Source organism: Oncorhynchus keta, chromosome 23 (assembly GCF_023373465.1).
Source record: "Oncorhynchus keta strain PuntledgeMale-10-30-2019 chromosome 23, Oket_V2, whole genome shotgun sequence".
Lineage (NCBI taxonomy): Eukaryota > Metazoa > Chordata > Actinopteri > Salmoniformes > Salmonidae > Oncorhynchus > Oncorhynchus keta.
In genome coordinates, this window is record NC_068443.1 from 15142505 (window position 1) to 15161779 (window position 19275).

Consider the following 19275-nt stretch of genomic DNA (forward strand, 5'->3'; position numbering starts at 1 on the left):
GAAGAGAGCATTAGAGAGAATATTGGAGCGAGAGAGCATGAAAGAGCAAGAGGATTAGAGAGAAGAGTTAGAGAGAAAGGAAGAGAGCGAGGATTAGAGAGAAAGGAAGAGAGCGAGGATTAGAGGGAAAGGAAGAGAGTGAGGATTAGAGGGAAAGGAAGAGAGAAAGGATTAGAGAGAAAGGAAGAGAACGAGGATTCGAGAGAAAGGAAGAGAGTGAGGATTAGAGGGAAAGGAAGAGAGCGAGGATTAGAGAGAAAGGAAGAGAACGAGGATTAGAGAGAAAGGAAGAGAGCATTACAGAGAGAGGGAGAGAGAGGATTAGAGGGAAAGGAAGAGAGCGAGGATTAGAGGGAAAGGAAGAGAGCGAGGATTAGAGAGAAAGGAAGAGAGCGAGGATTAGAGAGAAAGGAAGAGAGTGAGGATTAGAGGGAAAGGAAGAGAGTGAGGATTAGAGAGAAAGGAAGAGAGTGAGGATTAGAGGGAAAGGAAGAGAACGAGGATTAGAGAGAAAGGAAGAGAGCATTACAGAGAGAGGGAGAGAGAGGATTAGAGGGAAAGGAAGAGAGCGAGGATTAGAGAGAAAGGAAGAGAGTGAGGATTAGAGGGAAAGGAAGAGAGCGAGGATTAGAGAGAAAGGAAGAGAGCATTACAGAGAGAGGGAGAGAGAGGATTAGAGGGAAAGGAAGAGAGCGAGGATTAGAGGGAAAGGAAGAGAGCGAGGATTAGAGAGAAAGGAAGAGAGCGAGGATTAGAGAGAAAGGAAGAGAGTGAGGATTAGAGGGAAAGGAAGAGAGTGAGGATTAGAGAGAAAGGAAGAGAGTGAGGATTAGAGGGAAAGGAAGAGAACGAGGATTAGAGAGAAAGGAAGAGAGCATTACAGAGAGAGGGAGAGAGAGGATTAGAGGGAAAGGAAGAGAGCGAGGATTAGAGGGAAAGGAAGAGAGCGAGGATTAGAGAGAAAGGAAGAGAGCGAGGATTAGAGGGAAAGGAAGAGAACGAGGATTAGAGAGAAAGGAAGAGAGCATTACAGAGAGAGGGAGAGAGAGGATTAGAGGGAAAGGAAGAGAGCGAGGATTAGAGGGAAAGGAAGAGAGCGAGGATTAGAGAGAAAGGAAGAGAGCGAGGATTAGAGAGAAAGGAAGAGAGTGAGGATTAGAGGGAAAGGAAGAGAGCGAGGATTAGAGAGAAAGGAAGAGAGCGAGGATTAGAGGGAAAGGAAGAGAACGAGGATTAGAGAGAAAGGAAGAGAGCATTACAGAGAGAGGGAGAGAGAGGATTAGAGGGAAAGGAAGAGAGCGAGGATTAGAGGGAAAGGAAGAGAGCGAGGATTAGAGAGAAAGGAAGAGAGCGAGGATTAGAGAGAAAGGAAGAGAGTGAGGATTAGAGGGAAAGGAAGAGAGTGAGGATTAGAGAGAAAGGAAGAGAGTGGGGATTAGAGGGAAAGGAAGAGAACGAGGATTAGAGAGAAAGGAAGAGAGCATTACAGAGAGAGGGAGAGAGAGGATTAGAGGGAAAGGAAGAGAGCGAGGATTAGAGGGAAAGGAAGAGAGCGAGGATTAGAGAGAAAGGAAGAGAGCGAGGATTAGAGAGAAAGGAAGAGAGTGAGGATTAGAGGGAAAGGAAGAGAGCGAGGATTAGAGAGAAAGGAAGAGAGAGAGGATTAGAGGGAAAGGAAGAGAGCGAGGATTAGAGAGAAAGGAAGAGAGCATTACAGAGAGAGGGAGAGAGAGGATTAGAGGGAAAGGAAGAGAGCGAGGATTAGAGGGAAAGGAAGAGAGCGAGGATTAGAGGGAAAGGAAGAGAGCGAGGATTAGAGGGAAAGGAAGAGAGCGAGGATTAGAGGGAAAGGAAGAGAGCATTACAGAGAGAGGGAGAGAGAGGATTAGAGGGAAAGGAAGAGAGTGAGGATTAGATGGAAAGGAAGAGAGCATTACAGAGAGAGGGAGAGAGAGGATTAGAGGGAAATGATCCGCGGATTCCAGCCTAATGCATGACAACTACGCATGATTTGTATGAAGAGGTGTCAAGGTAAATGAGAGTGATGCTGGGAAAAAACTGGAGAGCGAAGGATTAGAGGAGAAAGGAAGAGAGCATTACAGAGAGAGGGAGAGAGAGGATTAGAGGGAAAGGAAGAGAGTGAGGTATTAGAGGGAAAGGAAGAGAGCATTACAGAGAGAGGGAGAGAGAGGATTAGAGGGAAAGGAAGAGAGCGAGGATTAGAGGGAAAGGAAGAGAGCATTACAGAGAGAGGGAGAGAGGGATTAGAGGGAAAGGAAGAGATTAGAGGGAAAGGAAGAGAGCGAGGATTAGAGGGAAAGGAAGAGAGCATTACAGAGAGAGGGAGAGAGAGGATTAGAGGGAAAGGAAGAGAGTGAGGATTAGAGGGAAAGGAAGAGAGCATTACAGAGAGAGGGAGGAGAGGATTAGTGGGAAAGGAAGAGAGCGAGGATTAGAGGGAAAGGAAGAGAGCATTACAGAGAGAGGGAGAGAGAGGATTAGAGGGAAAGGAAGAGAGTGAGGATTAGAGGGAAAGGAAGAGAGCATTACAGAGAGAGGGAGAGAGAGGATTAGAGGGAAAGGAAGAGAGTGAGGATTAGAGGGAAAGGAAGAGAGCATTACAGAGAGAGGGAGAGAGAGGATTAGAGGGAAAGGAAGAGAGCGAGGATTAGAGGGAAAGGAAGAGAGCGAGGATTAGAGGGAAAGGAAGAGAGCATTACAGAGAGAGGGAGAGAGAGGATTAGAGGGAAAGGAAGAGAGTGAGGTATTAGAGGGAAAGGAAGAGAGCATTACAGAGAGAGGGAGAGAGAGGATTAGAGGGAAAGGAAGAGAGTGAGGATTAGAGGGAAAGGAAGAGAGCATTACAGAGAGAGGGAGAGAGAGGATTAGAGGGAAAGGAAGAGAGCGAGGATTAGAGGGAAAGGAAGAGAGCGAGGATTAGTGGGAAAGGAAGAGAGCGAGGATTAGAGGGAAAGGAAGAGAGCATTACAGAGAGAGGGAGAGAGAGGATTAGAGGGAAAGGAAGAGAGTGAGGATTAGAGGGAAAGGAAGAGAGCATTACAGAGAGAGGGAGAGAGAGGATTAGAGGGAAAGGAAGAGAGCGAGGATTAGAGGGAAAGGAAGAGAGCATTACAGAGAGAGGGAGAGAGAGGATTAGAGGGAAAGGAAGAGAGCGAGGATTAGAGAGAAAGGAAGAGAGCGAGGATTAGAGGGAAAGGAAGAGAGCGAGGATTAGAGGGAAAGGAAGAGAGCGAGGATTAGAGGGAAAGGAAGAGAGCATTACAGAGAGAGGGAGAGAGAGGATTAGAGAGAAAGGAAGAGAGCGAGGATTAGAGAGAAAGGAAGACAGCGAGGATTAGAGGGAAAGGAAGAGAGCATTACAGAGAGAGGGAGAGAGAGGATTAGAGAGAAAGGAAGAGAGAGAGGATTAGAGAGAAAGGAATAGAGCGAGGATTAGAGGGAAAGGAAGAGAGTGAGGATTAGAGAGAAAGGAAGAGAGCGAGGATTAGAGGGAAAGGAAGAGAGCGAGGATTAGAGAGAAAGGAAGAGAGCGAGGATTAGAGAGAAAGGAAGAGAACGAGGATTAGAGGGAAAGGAAGAGAGCGAGGATTAGAGGGAAAGGAAGAGAGCATTACAGAGAGAGGGAGAGAGAGGATTAGAGGGAAAGGAAGAGAGCATTACAGAGAGAGGGAGAGAGAGGATTAGAGGGAAAGGAAGAGAGCGAGGATTAGAGGGAAAGGAAGAGAGCGAGGATTAGAGAGAAAGGAAGAGAGCAGGGATTAGAGGGAAAGGAAGAGAGCAGGGATTAGAGGGAAAGGAAGAGAGCTTTGCAGAGAGAGGGAGAGAGAGGATTAGCGACAGACAGAGGATTAGCGAGAGAATTAGAGAGTGAGCTTTAGATAGAGAGGATTAGAGAGGGAGAAAATCTTAAATTAAATGCTAAAAAGCAGCACACCTGAGTTGCAAAATGCTGTGCTTAAATATTTCAACATGGTTTTAACTTCTGGCTGCTTCCCTGATGTCTGGAACCAGGGGCTCATCACCCCTATCCACAACAGTGGAGACAAATCAGACCCCAATAATTACAGGGGAATTTGCGTAAACAGCAACTTGGGAAAGGTTTTCTGTAGCATTTTGAATTCAAGAATTGAAACCTTTCTTCAAGAAGAAAATGTCATTAGTAAATGTCAAATTGGCTTTTTTCCCCTGACGGAGTTCAAATGTATTTGGCTATGAGGTACAGTGGGGAGAACAAGTATTTGATACACTGCCGATTTTGCAGGTTTTCCTACTTACAAAGCATGTAGAGGTCTGCAATTTTTATCATAGGTGCACTTCAATTGTGAGAGACGGAATCTAAAACAAATATCCAGAAAATCACATTGTATGATTTTTAAGTAATTCACTTGCATTATATTGCATGACATAAGTATTTGATCACCTACCAACCAGTAAGAATTCCATCTCTCACAGACCTGTTAGTTTTTCTTTAAGAAGCCCTCCTGTTCTCCGCTCATTACCTGTATTAACTGCACCTGTTTGAACTCGTTACCTGTATAAAAGACACCTGTCTACACACTCAATGAAACAGACTCCAACCTCTCCACAATGGCCAAGACCAGACAGCCGTGTAAGGACATCAGGGATAAAATTGTAGAACTGCACACAGGTGGGATGGGCTATAGGACAATAGGCAAGCAGCTTGGTGAGAAGGCAACAACAGTTGGCGCAATTATTAGACAATGGAAGAAGTTCAAGATGACGGTCAATCACCCTCGGTCTGGGGCTCCATACAAGATCTCACCTCGTGGGGCATCAGTGATCATGAGGAAGGTGAGGGATCAGCCCAGAACTACACGGCAGGACCTGGTCAATGACCTGAAGAGAGCTGGGACCACAGTCTCAAAGAAAACCATTACGCTGTCATGGATTAAAATCCTGCAGTGCACGCAAGGTCCCCCTGCTCAAGCCAGCGCATGTCCAGGCCCATCTGAAGTTTGCCAATGACCATCTGCATGATCCAGAGGAGGAATGGGAGAAGGTCATGTGGTCTGATGAGACAAAAAAAAGTTTTGGGGTCTAAATTCCACTCGCCGTGTTTGGAGGAAGAAGAAGGATGAGTACAACCCCAAGAACACCATCCCAACCGTGAAGCATGGAGGTGGAAACATCATTCTTTGGGGATGCTTTTCTGCAAAGGGGACAGGACGGCTGCACCGTATTGAGGGGAGGATGGATGGGGCCATGTATCACAAGATCTTGGCCAACAACCTCCTTCCCTCAGTAAGAGCATTGAAGATGGGTCGTGGCTGGGTCTTCAAGCATGACAACGACCCGAAACACACAGCCAGGGCAACTAAGGAGTGGCTCCGTAAGAAGCATCTCAAGGTCCTGGAGTGGCCTAGCCAGCCTCCAGACGTGAACCCAATAGAACATCTTTGGAGGGAGCTGAAAGTCCGTATTGCCCAGCGACAGCCCCGAAACCTGAAGGATCTGGAGAAGGTCTGTATGGAGGAGTGGGCCAAAATCCCTGCTGCAGTGTGCAAACATTGCTAAGAACTACAGGAAACGTATGATGTCTGTAATTGCAAACAAAGGTTTCTGTACCAAATATTAAGTTCTGCTTTTCTGATGTATCAAATACTTATGTCATGCAATAATATGCTAATTAATTACTTAAAAATCATACAATGTGATTTTCTGGATTTTTGTTTTGGATTCCGTCTCTCACAGTTGAAGTGTACCTATGATAAAAATTACAGACCTCTACATGCTTTTTAAGTAGGAAAACCTGCAAAATCGGCAGTGTATCAAATACTTGTTCTCCCCACTGTACACCTTACACAATAATTAATAAAGTCTTTGCTCTCTTTATTGACTTTAAAAAAGTTTTCAATCCTATTTGGCATGAAGGGCATTTCTACAACATTCTCCAAAGTGGGATTGGTGGTGAGGTGTATGACTTAATACAATGTATGTACACAGAAAACAAGTGTGCAATAAAAATCTAAAACCAAAGAACATAATTATTATCACCACGTCGACGTGTGATACAAGGCTGCAGTTTGAGTCCAAATCTTTTCAACATTTATCTCAATGAATTAGCAGACATGTTGGACCATTCTCCAGCCCCAGGACTCACACTATTTGACACAAGAGGTAAAATACCTGCTATATGCTGATGATTTGCTACTTCTATCACCAACCAAAGAAGGTCTTCAACAGAACCTTAACATTCAAGAGCAATTTTGCCATAATTGGGCCCTGGCAGTACATTTCAAAAAACGAAAATCATGATTTTTCACAAAATAAACAGATGTCAGAATCACACAAATAAATAGAATTATAGAAATAGAAATTATAAATAGAAATATTTCGCAACAAAGCCTCCTTCACTCACGCCGCCAAACTTACCCTAGTAAAACTGACTATCCTACCGATCCTCGACTTTGGCGACGTCATCTACAAAATAGCTTCCAACACTCTACTCAGCAAACTGGATGCAGTTTATCACAGTGCCATCCGTTTTGTTACCAAATCACCTTATACCACTGCGACCTGTATGCTCTAGTCGGCTGGCCTTCGCTACATATTTGTGACCAGACCCATTGGCTCCAGGTCATCTATACGTCTATGCTAGGTAAAGCTCCACCTTATCTCAGTTCACTGGTCACGATAACACCCATCTGTAGCACACGTTCCAGCAGGTATATCTCACTGATCATCCCCAAAGCCAACACCTCATTTGGCCGCCTTTCCTTTCAGTTCTCTGCTGCCAGTGACTGGAAAGAATTGCAAAAATCGCTGAAGTTGGAGACTTTTATTTCCCTCACCAACTTTAAACATCAACTATCTGAGCAGCTAACTGATCGCTGCAGCTGTACATAGTCCATTTGTAAATAGCCCACCCAATCTATCTACCTCATCCCCATACTGTTTTTATTTAATTTTCTGCTCTTTTGCACACCAATATCTCTACTTGCACATCATCACCTGCTCATGTATCACTCCAGTGTTAATCTGCTAAATTGTAACTATTCGCTCCTAGGGCCTATTTATTGCCTACCTCCTCATGCCTTTTGCACACACTGTATATAGACTTTCTTTTTCTACTGTGTCATTGACTTGTCTATTGTGTTATTGGCTTGTTTATTGTTTACTCCATGTGTAACTCTGTGTTGTCTGTGTCACACTGCTTTGCTTTATCTTGGCCAGGTCGCAGTTGTAAATGAGAACTTGTTCTCAACCAGCCGACCTGGTGAAATAAAGGTGAAATAAAGGTGAAATGAAGGTGAAATAAATAATATGGCAGTGAATGCACTCAAAGAAAAAGCTTTCAGAGCATTGTATGCAATAAAAATGAAATGATTCAATATCAACATCCCAATTAGAATTTGGACCAAAATATTTGACTGTGTAATCCGACCAATTGCTCTTTACGGAAGTGAGGTTTGGGGGCCACTCAATCAACTGGACTTTAATATGTGGGACAAACATCCAATTGAACCCCTACATGCAGAGAAAGCCCTACAAGTCCAGAGAAATACACCAACTCATGCATGTATGGCAGAATTGTGCCGCTTTCCAGTGGTAATGAACATTCTCAAAAGATCCTTCAAAATTTGGTTACATCCAAATTCAAGTCTGCAATTTAAAGCACTTCAAATCCAGGAGCTGAGCCCAGAAATGAGCACTTTTAGTCAGCTGGTCTTGGACCTAAACAACCAAGCTGGCACCAGCACTGCTTCTAAAGAAAGAATTCAAATAAACAAAATCATGAACCAATCAAAGGACTCATTTACAACATTGGAAAAACCAAACAAAATCCCGAAGCCGACTAAATTGCTATCTGACCCTAAACAAAGAATATGCATTGGCTGATTATCTCTACTCTGTCAGAGATACGAAGCAGAGACAGATCCTTACCAACTACAGGCTGTTTCCACCAATTGGCAATAGAAACCGGCAGACATAAAAAGACATGGCTACCCAAAGAGGAGCATGTTTGTGGTCACTGCACGACAGGGGAGGTAGAAACAGAGATGAACTTTCTCCTTTACTGTGAGAAATATTCCTCACCAAGAGATTCATTTTTCACAGAAATGACTACATTTATTCCAAATGTTAACTTATTAAACCCAGGGGAAAAACTAAGAATACTCATGGGCGAAGGAGCAATGGCTCCTCTTGCAGCCAAATATGTATTTTCCTTCCATAGCCTGAGGGACACTGAATAATAACATCTGCATAGTAAATAGTAACTTACTTATTATTACTAATATTGGTATTATTGTTATTACTATTATTATTGTTGTTTATCATTCCAAATAGCAGTGGTATGGGTAGTAGGGTGATGTAATGATAGCAGTTCAGTGATGGTGGTGGTGGTAGTAGTAGTAATGATGATGGTAGTTGTAGTACTGATGTAATGGTGAAGAGACAGTTATTTAGTTATAAGTTAGTTTCATTTTCCATGTTTAGCTTTTTATAGTTATTACATTTATACTATTTCTGTTATTTTTGTATATCATTGTGTATTATTTACTACCATTTTATATTATTTTATTACAATGTATATTGTCATTTTTAATATTGCTTTGGTAATATTGACACAATGTTTTTTGTGCCAATAAAGCAGCTTGAATTTGAAAGAGCATTAGTGAAAGAGCATTAGAGAGAGAGCATTAGAGAGAGAGCATTAGAGAGAGAGCATTAGAGAGAGAGCATTAGAGAGAGAGCATGAGAGAGAGAGCATTAGAGAGAGAGCATTAGAGAGAGCGCATTAGAGAGAGAGCATTAAAGAGAGAGCATTAGTGAGAGAGCATTAGAGAGAGAGCATTAGAAAAAGAGTGAGAAAGCATTAGAGAGAACGAGAGGATTAGAGAGAAATAAAGCGAGAGGGCATTAGAGAGAGAGCATTAGAGAGAGAGCATTAGAGAGAGAACATTAGTGAGAGAGCATTAGCGAGAGAGCATTAGAGAGAGAGCATTAGTGAGAGAGCATTAGAGAGAGAGCATTAGTGAGAGAGCATTAGAGAGAGAGAGCATTAGAAAAAGAGAGAGAAAGCATTAGAGAGAACGAGAGGATTAGAGAGAAATAAAGTGAGAGGGCATTAGAGAGAGAGCATAAGAGAGCGATTATTAGAGAGAAAGGAAGAGCGAGCATTGGAGAGAAATAGAGGGCATTAGAAATAGATTATTAGAGAGAGAGAAAGAGGGAGAGCATTGGAGAGAAATAGAGAGAGCATTAGAAATAGAGATTATTAGAGAGAAGGAGAGGGCATTAGAGAGAGGGCATTAGACCGAGAGCATTAGTGAAAGAGAGAGAGGGCATTAGAGAGAGGGGGAGAGGGCATTAGAGAGAGAGAGGGCATTATAGAGAGAGAGGGGGCATTAGAGAGCGAAAGGGGGCATTAGAGAGAGAGAGAGAGAGAGGGGGAGGGAGGGAGGGGGCATGAGAGAGCGATAGAGGGCATTAGAGAGAGAGGGGGAGCATTAGAGAGGAGAAAGAGAGATGATTAGAGAGCAAAAGAGAGCATTAGAAAGAGAGGGAGAGAGCATTAGAAAGAGAGGGAGAGAGCATTAGAAAGAGAGGGAGAGAGCATTAGAAAGAGAGGGAGAGAGCATTAGAAAGAGAGGGAGAGAGCATTAGAAAGAAAGAGCAAAAGAAGGAAAGAGAGAGCATTAGAAAGAAAGGGTGGATTAGAGAAAGAGAGCACAGAGGGAAAGAAAGAGGATTGGAGAGAGAGGGAGAGGATTAGAGAGAAAGAAAGCGAGAGGGCATTAGAGAGAGAGAGCATAAGATATAGATTATTAGAGAGAGAGGGATAGAGATAAATAGAGAGAGAGGGGGCATTAGATAGGGGGCTCTCTAGAGAGCAAGAGCATTAGAGAGCATTAGAGTGAGCGGAAGCATTAGAGCGAACGAGAGCATTAGAGAGAGGGAGAGCATTAGAGAGAGCGAGAGCATTAGAGAGAGAGAGCGCATTAGAGAGCGAGCGCATTAGAGAAGGAGAGAGATTGAATTGAATTGAATTGAATTGAATTGAGATTATTAGACAGAGCATTAGAGAGAGAAAGCATTAGATAGAGCGAGAGCATTAGAGAGCGAGAGCATTAGAGAGAGAGGTCATTAGAGAGAGAGAGAGCATTAGAGAGAGCATTAGAAAGAGAGAGAGCACTATAGAGAGGAGAGAGAGCATTAGAGAGAAGGAGAGAGAGCATTAGAGAGAAGGATAGAGAGCATTAGAGAGAGAGAGCATTAGAGAGAGAGAGAATTAGAGAGAGCGAGAGCATTAGAGAGAGCAAGAGCATTAGAGCGAGCGAGAGCATTGGAGCGAGCGAGAGCATTAGAGAGATAGAGCGAGAGCATTAGAGAGATAGAGAAAGAGCATTAAAGAGATAGAGAAAGAGCATTAGAGAGAGAGAGCATTAGAGAGATAGAGCGAGAGCATTAGAGAGATAGAGCGAGAGCATTAGAGAGATAGAGAAAGAGCATTAGAGAGATAGAGAAAGAGCATTAGAGAGAGAGAGCATTAGAGAGATAGAGCAAGAGCATTAGAGAGATAGAGAAAGAGCATTAGAGAGATAGAGAAAGAGCATTAGAGAGAGCATTAGAGAGAGAGCATTGGAGAGAGAGAGCATTGGAGAGACAGGGCATTGGAGAGAGAGAGAGCATTAGCGAGAAAGAGAGTGCATTAGAAAGAAAGAGCATTAGAGAGAAAGAGAGAGTATTATAGGTAATTACAGAGATAATTACAGAGTAATTACAGGGACTATAGGAATACTTCCTATGCTGATGAGTGTGTCATTCTGTCATCACCCCCATCAACACACACACACACACACACAAACACTGTTACCCCCACTTTTCTCACACACCATGGGGGTTATGTCAAACTAAGTAGTATATCAATGCATTTGTTGATGGAATGACAAGTCATTGAATCTGTCTCTCTGCAGCATGTAAGGTTGGTTTCTACAGAGCTGTGTCTACAGACAGAGCATGTTCTGAGTGTCCTCCACACAGTCACTCAGAGAAAGCGGGGGCTACTGTCTGTGACTGCAACCCAGGATACTACCGCTCTGAGACGGACCCTGCATCTATGCCCTGCACACGTAAGAACACATGAACGCACACACACTGTATTTCCCCATAGGGGTATCTCACACACTGTATTTCCCCATATTTCCCCATAGGGGTATATCACACACTGTATTTCTCCATATTTCCCCATAGGGGTATCTCACACACTGTATTTCCCCATATTTCCCCATAGGGGTATCTCACACACTGTATTTCCCCATATTTCCCCATAGGGGTATATCACACACTGTATTTCCCCATAGGGGTATCTCACACACTGTATTTCCCCATAGGGGTATCTCACACACTGTATTTCCCCATAGGGGTATCTCACACACTGTATTTCCCCATAGGGGTATCTCACACACTGTATTTCCCCATAGGGGTATCTCACACACTGCATTTCCCCATAGGGGTATCTCACACACTGTATTACCCCATTGGGGTATCTCACACACTGTATTTCCCCATAGGGGTATCTCACACACTGTATTTCCCCATAGGGGTATCTCACACACTGTATTTCCCCATAGGGGTATCTCACACACTGTATTTCCCCATATTTCCCCATTGGGGTATCTCACACACTGTATTTCCCCATAGGGGTATCTCACACACTGTATTTCCCCATTGGGGTATCTCACACACTGTATTTCCCCATAGGGGTATCTCACACACTGTATTTCCCCATTGGGGTATCTCACACACTGTATTTCCCCATAGGGGTATCTCACACACTGTATTTCCCCATTGGGGTATCTCACACACTGTATTTCCCCATAGGGGTATCTCACACACTGTATTTCCCCATAGGGGTATCTCACACACTGTATTTCCCCATTGGGGTATCTCACACACTGTATTTCCCCATAGGGGTATCTCACACACTGTATTTCCCCATAGGGGTATCTCACACACTGTATTTCCCCATATTTCCCCATTGGGGTATCTCACACACTGTATTTCCCCATAGGGGTATCTCACACACTGTATTTCCCCATTGGGGTATCTCACACACTGTATTTCCCCATAGGGGTATCTCACACACTGTATTTCCCCATTGGGGTATCTCACACACTGTATTTCCCCATTGGGGTATCTCACACACTGTATTTCCCCATAGGGGTATCTCACACACTGTATTTCCCCATTGGGGTATCTCACACACTGTATTTCCCCATTGGGGTATCTCACACACTGCATTTCCCCATAGGGGTATCTCACACACTGTATTTCCCCATAGGGGTATCTCACACACTGTATTTCCCCATTGGGGTATCTCACACACTGCATTTCCCCATAGGGGTATCTCACACACTGCATTTCCCCATAGGGGTATCTCACACACTGTATTTCCCCATAGGGGTATCTCACACACTGCGTTTCCCCATAGGGGTATCTCACACACTGTATTTCCCCATTGGGGTATCTCACACACTGTATTTCCCCATTGGGGTATCTCACACACTGTATTTCCCCATTGGGGTATCTCACACACTGTATTTCCCCATTGGGGTATCTCACACACTGTATTTCCCCATAGGGGTATCTCACACACTGTATTTCCCCATAGGGGTATCTCACACACTGTATTTCACCATAGGGGTATCTCACACACTGTATTTCCCCATAGGGGTATCTCACACACTGCATTTCCCCATAGGGGTATCTCACACACTGTATTACCCCATTGGGGTATCTCACACACTGTATTTCCCCATTGGGGTATCTCACACACTGTATTTCCCCATTGGGGTATCTCACACACTGTATTTCCCCATTGGGGTATCTCACACACTGCATTTCCCCATAGGGGTATCTCACACACTGCATTTCCCCATAGGGGTATCTCACACACTGTATTTCCCCATTGGGGTATCTCACACACTGTGTTTCCCCATAGGGGTATCTCACACACTGTATTTCCCCATTGGGGTATCTCACACACTGTATTTCCCCATTGGGGTATCTCACACACTGTATTTCCCCATTGGGGTATCTCACACACTGTATTTCCCCATTGGGGTATCTCACACACTGTATTTCCCCATAGGGGTATCTCACACACTGCATTTCCCCATAGGGGTATCTCACACACTGTATTTCCCCATTGGGGTATCTCACACACTGTATTTCCCCATTGGGGTATCTCACACACTGCATTTCCCCATAGGGGTATCTCACACACTGCATTTCCCCATAGGGGTATCTCACACACTGTATTTTCCCATTGGGGTATCTCACACACTGCATTTCCCCATAGGGGTATCTCACACACCTGAAACCCCACCTCTTTAAGGAATACCTAGGATAGGATAAAGTAATCCTTCTCACCCCCCTTAAAATATTTAGATGCACTATTGTAAAGTGGCTGTTCCACTGGATGTCATAAGGTGAATGCACCAATTTGTAAGTCGCTCTGGATAAGAGCGTCTGCTAAATGACTTAAATGTAAATGTAAATGTATTTCCCCATAGGGGTATCTCACACACTGTATTTCCCCATTGGGGTATCTCACACACTGTATTTCCCCATTGGGGTATCTCACACACTGTGTTTCCCCATTGGGGTATCTCACACACTGTGTTTCCCCATTGGGGTATCTCACACACTGTATTTCCCCATTGGGGTATCTCACACACTGTATTTCCCCATTGGGGTATCTCACACACTGTATTTCCCCATTGGGGTATCTCACACACTGTATTTCCCCATTGGGGTATCTCACACACTGTATTTCCCCATTGGGGTATCTCACACACTGCATTTCCCCATTGGGGTATCTCACACACTGTATTTCCCCATTGGGGTATCTCACACACTGTGTTTCCCCATAGGGGTATCTCACACACTGTATTTCCCCATTGGGGTATCTCACACACTGTGTTTCCCCATAGGGGTATCTCACACACTGTATTTCCCCATAGGGGTATCTCACACACTGTATTTCCCCATAGGGGTATCTCACACACTGTATTTCCCCATTGGGGTATCTCACACACTGTATTTCCCCATAGGGGTATCTCACACACTGTATTTCCCCATTGGGGTATCTCACACACTGTATTTCCCCATAGGGGTATCTCACACACTGTGTTTCCCCATAGGGGTATCTCACACACTGTATTTCCCCATAGGGGTATCTCAAACTTTTTCTCCTCTCTTTTCTACTTACTCCATCCTTTATTTCTCCTCATTCTCTCTCTCACGCCTCCCTCTGTCGCTCTCCTCTCACACCTCCCTCTGTCTCTCTCCTCTCACGCCTCCCTCTGTCGCTCTCCTCTCACACCTCCCTCTGTCTCTCTCCTCTCACACCTCCCTCTGTCTCTCTCCTCTCACGCCTCCCTCTGTCTCTCTCCTCTCACGCCTCCCTCTGTCTCTCTCCTCTCACGCCTCCCTCTGTCTCTCTCCTCTCACGCCTCCCTCTGTCTCTCTCCTCTCACGCCTGTCTCTCTCCTCTCACACCTCCCTCTGTCTCTCTCCTCTCACGCCTCCCTCTGTCTCTCTCCTCTCACGCCTCCCTCTGTCTCTCTCCTCTCACGCCTCCCTCTGTCTCTCTCCTCTCACGCCTCCCTCTGTCTCTCTCCTCTCACACCTCCCTCTGTCTCTCTCCTCTCACGCCTGTCTCTCTCCTCTCACGCCTCCCTCTGTCTCTCTCCTCTCACACCTCCCTCTGTCTCTCTCCTCTCACGCCTCCCTCTGTCTCTCTCCTATCACGCCTCCCTCTGTCTCTCTCTCTCCTCTCACGCCTGTCTCTCTCTCTCCTCTCACGCCTGTCTCTCTCTCTCCTCTCACGCCTCCCTCTGTCTCTCTCCTCTCACGCCTCCCTCTGTCTCTCTCCTCTCACGCCTGTCTCTCTCCTCTCACACCTCCCTCTGTCTCTCTCCTCTCACGCCTCCCTCTGTCTCTCTCCTCTCACGCCTCCCTCTGTCTCTCTCCTCTCACGCCTCCCTCTGTCTCTCTCCTCTCACACCTCCCTCTGTCTCTCTCCTCTCACGCCTGTCTCTCTCTCTCCTCTCACGCCTCCCTCTTGTCTCTCTCCTCTCACACCTCCCTCTGTCTCTCTCCTCTCACGCCTCCCTCTGTCTCTCTCCTATCACGCCTCCCTCTGTCTCTCTCTCTCCTCTCACGCCTGTCTCTCTCTCTCCTCTCACGCCTGTCTCTCTCTCCTCTCACGCCTCCCTCTGTCTCTCTCCTCTCACGCCTCCCTCTGTCTCTCTCCTCTCACGCCGCCCATTATACTGATCCAATGACTTAAGAGTAATACACCATGTCCTGAGTGGGATGAATAGTCCTCAGTAACATATCTCTCTCTCTCTCTCTCTCTCTCTCTCTCTCTCTCTCTCTCTCTCTCTCTCTCTCTCTCTCTCTGTCTCTCTCTCTCTGTCTCTCTCTCTCTCTCTCTCTCTCTCTCTCTCTCTCTCTCTCTCTCTCAGTAAATATGTTCTGACTGAGACCTTGGTCTGTTTGTCATAAACTTAATTATGCCTATATACAGCACATGGTTCACCAAGTCAGCCTGAGAAAACACATAGAACACACAACAGAACAACAATAAGTACCAAAAATGGAACGTACAGTGGCTTGCGAAGTATTCACCCCCCTTTTTCCTATTTTGTTGCCTTACAACCTGCAATTAAAATATATTTTGGGGGGTTGTATCATTTGATTTACACAACATGCCTACCACTTTGAAGATGCAGAATATTTTTTATTGTGAAACAAACAAGAAATAAGACAAAAAAACAGAACTTGCGCATGCATAACTATTCACCCCCCAAATTCAATACTTTGTAGGGCCACCTTTAGCAGCAATTTCAGCTGCAAGTCTCTTGGGGTATGTCTCCGTAAGCTTGGCACATCTAGCCACTGGGATTTTTGCCCATTCTTCAAGGCAAAACTGCTCCAGGTCCTTCAAGTTGGATGGGTTCTGCTAGTGTACAGCAATCTTTAAGTCATACCACAGATTCTCAATTGGATTGAGGTCTGGGCTTTGACTAGGCCATTCCAAGACATTTAAATGTTTCCCCTTTAAACCACTCGAGTGTTGCTTTCGCAATATGCTTAGGGTCATTGTCCTGCTGGAAGGTAAACCTCCATCCCAGTCTCAAATCTCTGGAAGACTAAACTAGGTATCCCTCAAGAATTTCCCTGTATTTAGCGCCATCCATCATTCCTTTAATTCTGACCAGTGTCCCAGTCCCTGCTGATGAAAAACATCCCCACAGCATGATGCTGCCAACACCATGCTTCACTGTGAGGATGGTGTTCTCAGGGTGATGAGAGGTGTTGGGTTTGCGCCAGACATAGCGTTTTCCTTGATGGCCAAAAAGCAACATTTTAGTCTCATCTGACCAGAGTACCTTCTTCCATATGTTTGGGGAGTCTCCCACATGTCTTTTGGCGAAACGTGTTTGCTTATTTTTTTCTTGAAGCAATGGCTTTTTTTCTGGCCATTCTTCTGTAAAGCCCAGCTCTGTGGAGTGTATGGCTTAAAGTGGTCCTATGGACAGAAACTCCAATCTCTGCTGTGGAGCTTTGCAGCTCCTTCAGGGTTATCATCATTTTGTTGCCTCTCTGATTAATGCCCTCCTTGCCTGGTCTGTGAGTTTTGGTGGGCGGCCCTCACTTGGCAGGGTTTGTTGTGGTGCCATTCTTTCCATTTTTTAGAATGGATTTAATGGCGCTTCGTGGGATGTTCAAAAAATATATATAACCCAACCCTGATCTGTACTTCTCCACAACTTTGTTCTTGACCTGTTTGTAGAGCTCCTTTGTGTTCATGGTGTCGCTTGCTTGGTGGTGCCCCTTGCTTAGTGGTGTATAAGACTCCCTGGGCCTTTCAGAACAGGTGTGTGTGTGTGTGTGTGTGTGTGTGTGTGTGTGTGTGTGTGTGTGTGTGTGTGTGTGTGTGTGTGTGTGTGTGTGTGTGTGTGTGTGTGTGTGTGTGTGTGTGTGTATGTATGTATGTATGTATGTATGTATGTATGTATGTATGTATGTATATATATATATATATATATATATATATATATATATATATATATATACACTGAGGTCATGAGACACTTAGATTGCACACAAGTGGACTTTATTTAACTAATTATGTGACTTCTGAAGGTAATTGGTTGCACCAGATCTTATTGAGAGCAAAGGGGGTGAATACATATGCACACACCACTTTTCCGTTTTTATTTTTTAGAATTTTATGAAATAAGTATTTTTTTAACTTCACCAATTTGAACTATTTAAATAAAAATCTATTTAAGTTACAGGTTGTAATATAACAAAAGAGTAAAACCGCCAAAGGGGGTGAATACTTTTGCAAGGCACTGTATGTAACCATTGCCACAATATAATTTCTAACTCAACCTACCTGTCCTATTTATCCCAGAACCCCCCTCTGCTCCACAGCAGCTGATCTCAGAGGTCAACGAGACATCAGTGGTTCTAGAGTGGAGCGCCCCCCTCAGGCTTGGAGGGAGAACTGACATCAGATACAGTGTGGACTGCCTGCTCTGCCACGGTCCTGAGAGTTACCCTGGGAGTCAAACCGGAAATCAAACTCAGATTGGCAGTTCGTCTGGGAGTGAACTTGGAGAGGCTGGTAGCCTTGGGGGTCCTGACGGGCCTCTTGGGACCCAGCTCTGCCTACCCTGTGGCCCAGACGTCCTCTTCTCCCCCCAGCAGAGCGGCCTGGGGGCCACCAGAGTGTGTGTGAGCGAGCTGCAGGCACACACACGCTACACCTTCACAATCGGCGCCCGCAACGGAGTTTCCCAAGGCCACACTGCAGGGGCAAGAGAGAGTGTGTCTGTCACTCTCACCACCAACCAGGCCGGTGAGTTTGTGTGTGTGTGAGAGAGTTTAGAAGTAAGTGGAGGGAGAGTGTATGTGTGTTTTAAGGGGCCAAGCAGGACTGTGTTTATTCCATGTCTGTTTGAGAGTTTCTGAAGCGGGTTGGTTTAATTGGATTTAGTGTTTGTCCCCTCTCTCAAGGAGTGACTTGTCTCAGTGACATAAACATAATACCACAGTGGAGTCGTCATGTAATTGGTTTAGGTTGATGTTTAGATGCCTCGGTAACGCAATACTTGTCTATTGCGCCTCTTTGTGTGTGTGTGTGTGTGTGTGTGTGTGTGTGTGTGTGTGTGTGTGTGTGTGTGTGTGTGTGTGTGTGTGTGTGTGTGTGTGTGTGTGTGTGTGTGTGTGTGTGTGTGTGTGTGTGTGTGTGTGTGTGTGTGTGTGTGTGTGTGTGTGTGTGTGTGTGTGTGTGTGTGTGTGTGTGAGAAAATGCTGAGTGAAGAATACTTTATTTCTGCTACAAACTCAGTAAACAGTGTGAGAGATAGAAAGAGGATACATCCTTTGTTAGTTTTACTTATTATCAGTCGACTAAAACACTGGACAATCTGTCTCATTTTAGTCACAGCCATTTTAGTCACATAATATTATTTTTTTCCCCTATCAAATTATGAATATTAGGCTACCTCTAACTTCCAATATGTGCACGTTCAGATAACCTTGTCCAACTAACCCTACTATCTCCTCATATACCGTAGCTGACAACATTGATATTGTTGCAGATTCTTACCAATGCAGCCATAATTAACCGTATAGTCTATTAAAAACGAAAAACAAAGTTTTAAGTGAGAAGTAGGCATTTGTCTGAAGCCGAAAAATAAAGGAAATTCACATGAGCACCAGAATGCCTACTTCACCCATGTTCTACCAAGGTTTTCCAGCACACAGCTTTGACCTACTAAAGAAGATAAGTTGGTATTGTACTTCAAACTGTGTGGAGGCAGGTTGCTTAGAATTCAAACCTTCTCCAACAGCCTAATTCATACTCTTAGAGGAGGTGCTCCCACAATAATGTGAGTTGTACCACACACAAGGTAAAGTATTGGATTCTTCCCACATCACACTAATCCCATTCCACTACCTTTTCAAGCTTTTTTAATCATATGATAACAAGCTTTGCTATTATACTTACAAGACCATCATGCTTGATTCAGCGAGCTGTTTTGTCTTGTACTAATGTAGTGTCTGCCTGTATTTCCTTAAACCTTTTGATTTAGCAATACTTGTCATTGAGAAATATTTTGGGGTCAGTAGATGCCCAACATAACCCCAGGTGGTGTGTTGGACATAGTCATTCATATATAGAGGTCTATAGAGCCTGTCTGC

General features: G+C 44.7%; 1 protein-coding gene across 1 annotated transcript in view; it reads left to right on the forward strand.

Moving 5' to 3' along the window:
* LOC118402501 (ephrin type-A receptor 4-like) overlaps positions 1-19275 on the forward strand; it is a 63461-nt gene that overhangs the window by 28026 nt on the left and 16160 nt on the right. Inside the window, exons 5-6 of the mRNA XM_052476508.1 lie at positions 10962-11117; positions 17480-17926. Coding sequence (XP_052332468.1) covers positions 10962-11117; positions 17480-17926 — 603 coding nt within the window. The remainder of the gene's footprint in view (positions 1-10961; positions 11118-17479; positions 17927-19275) is intronic.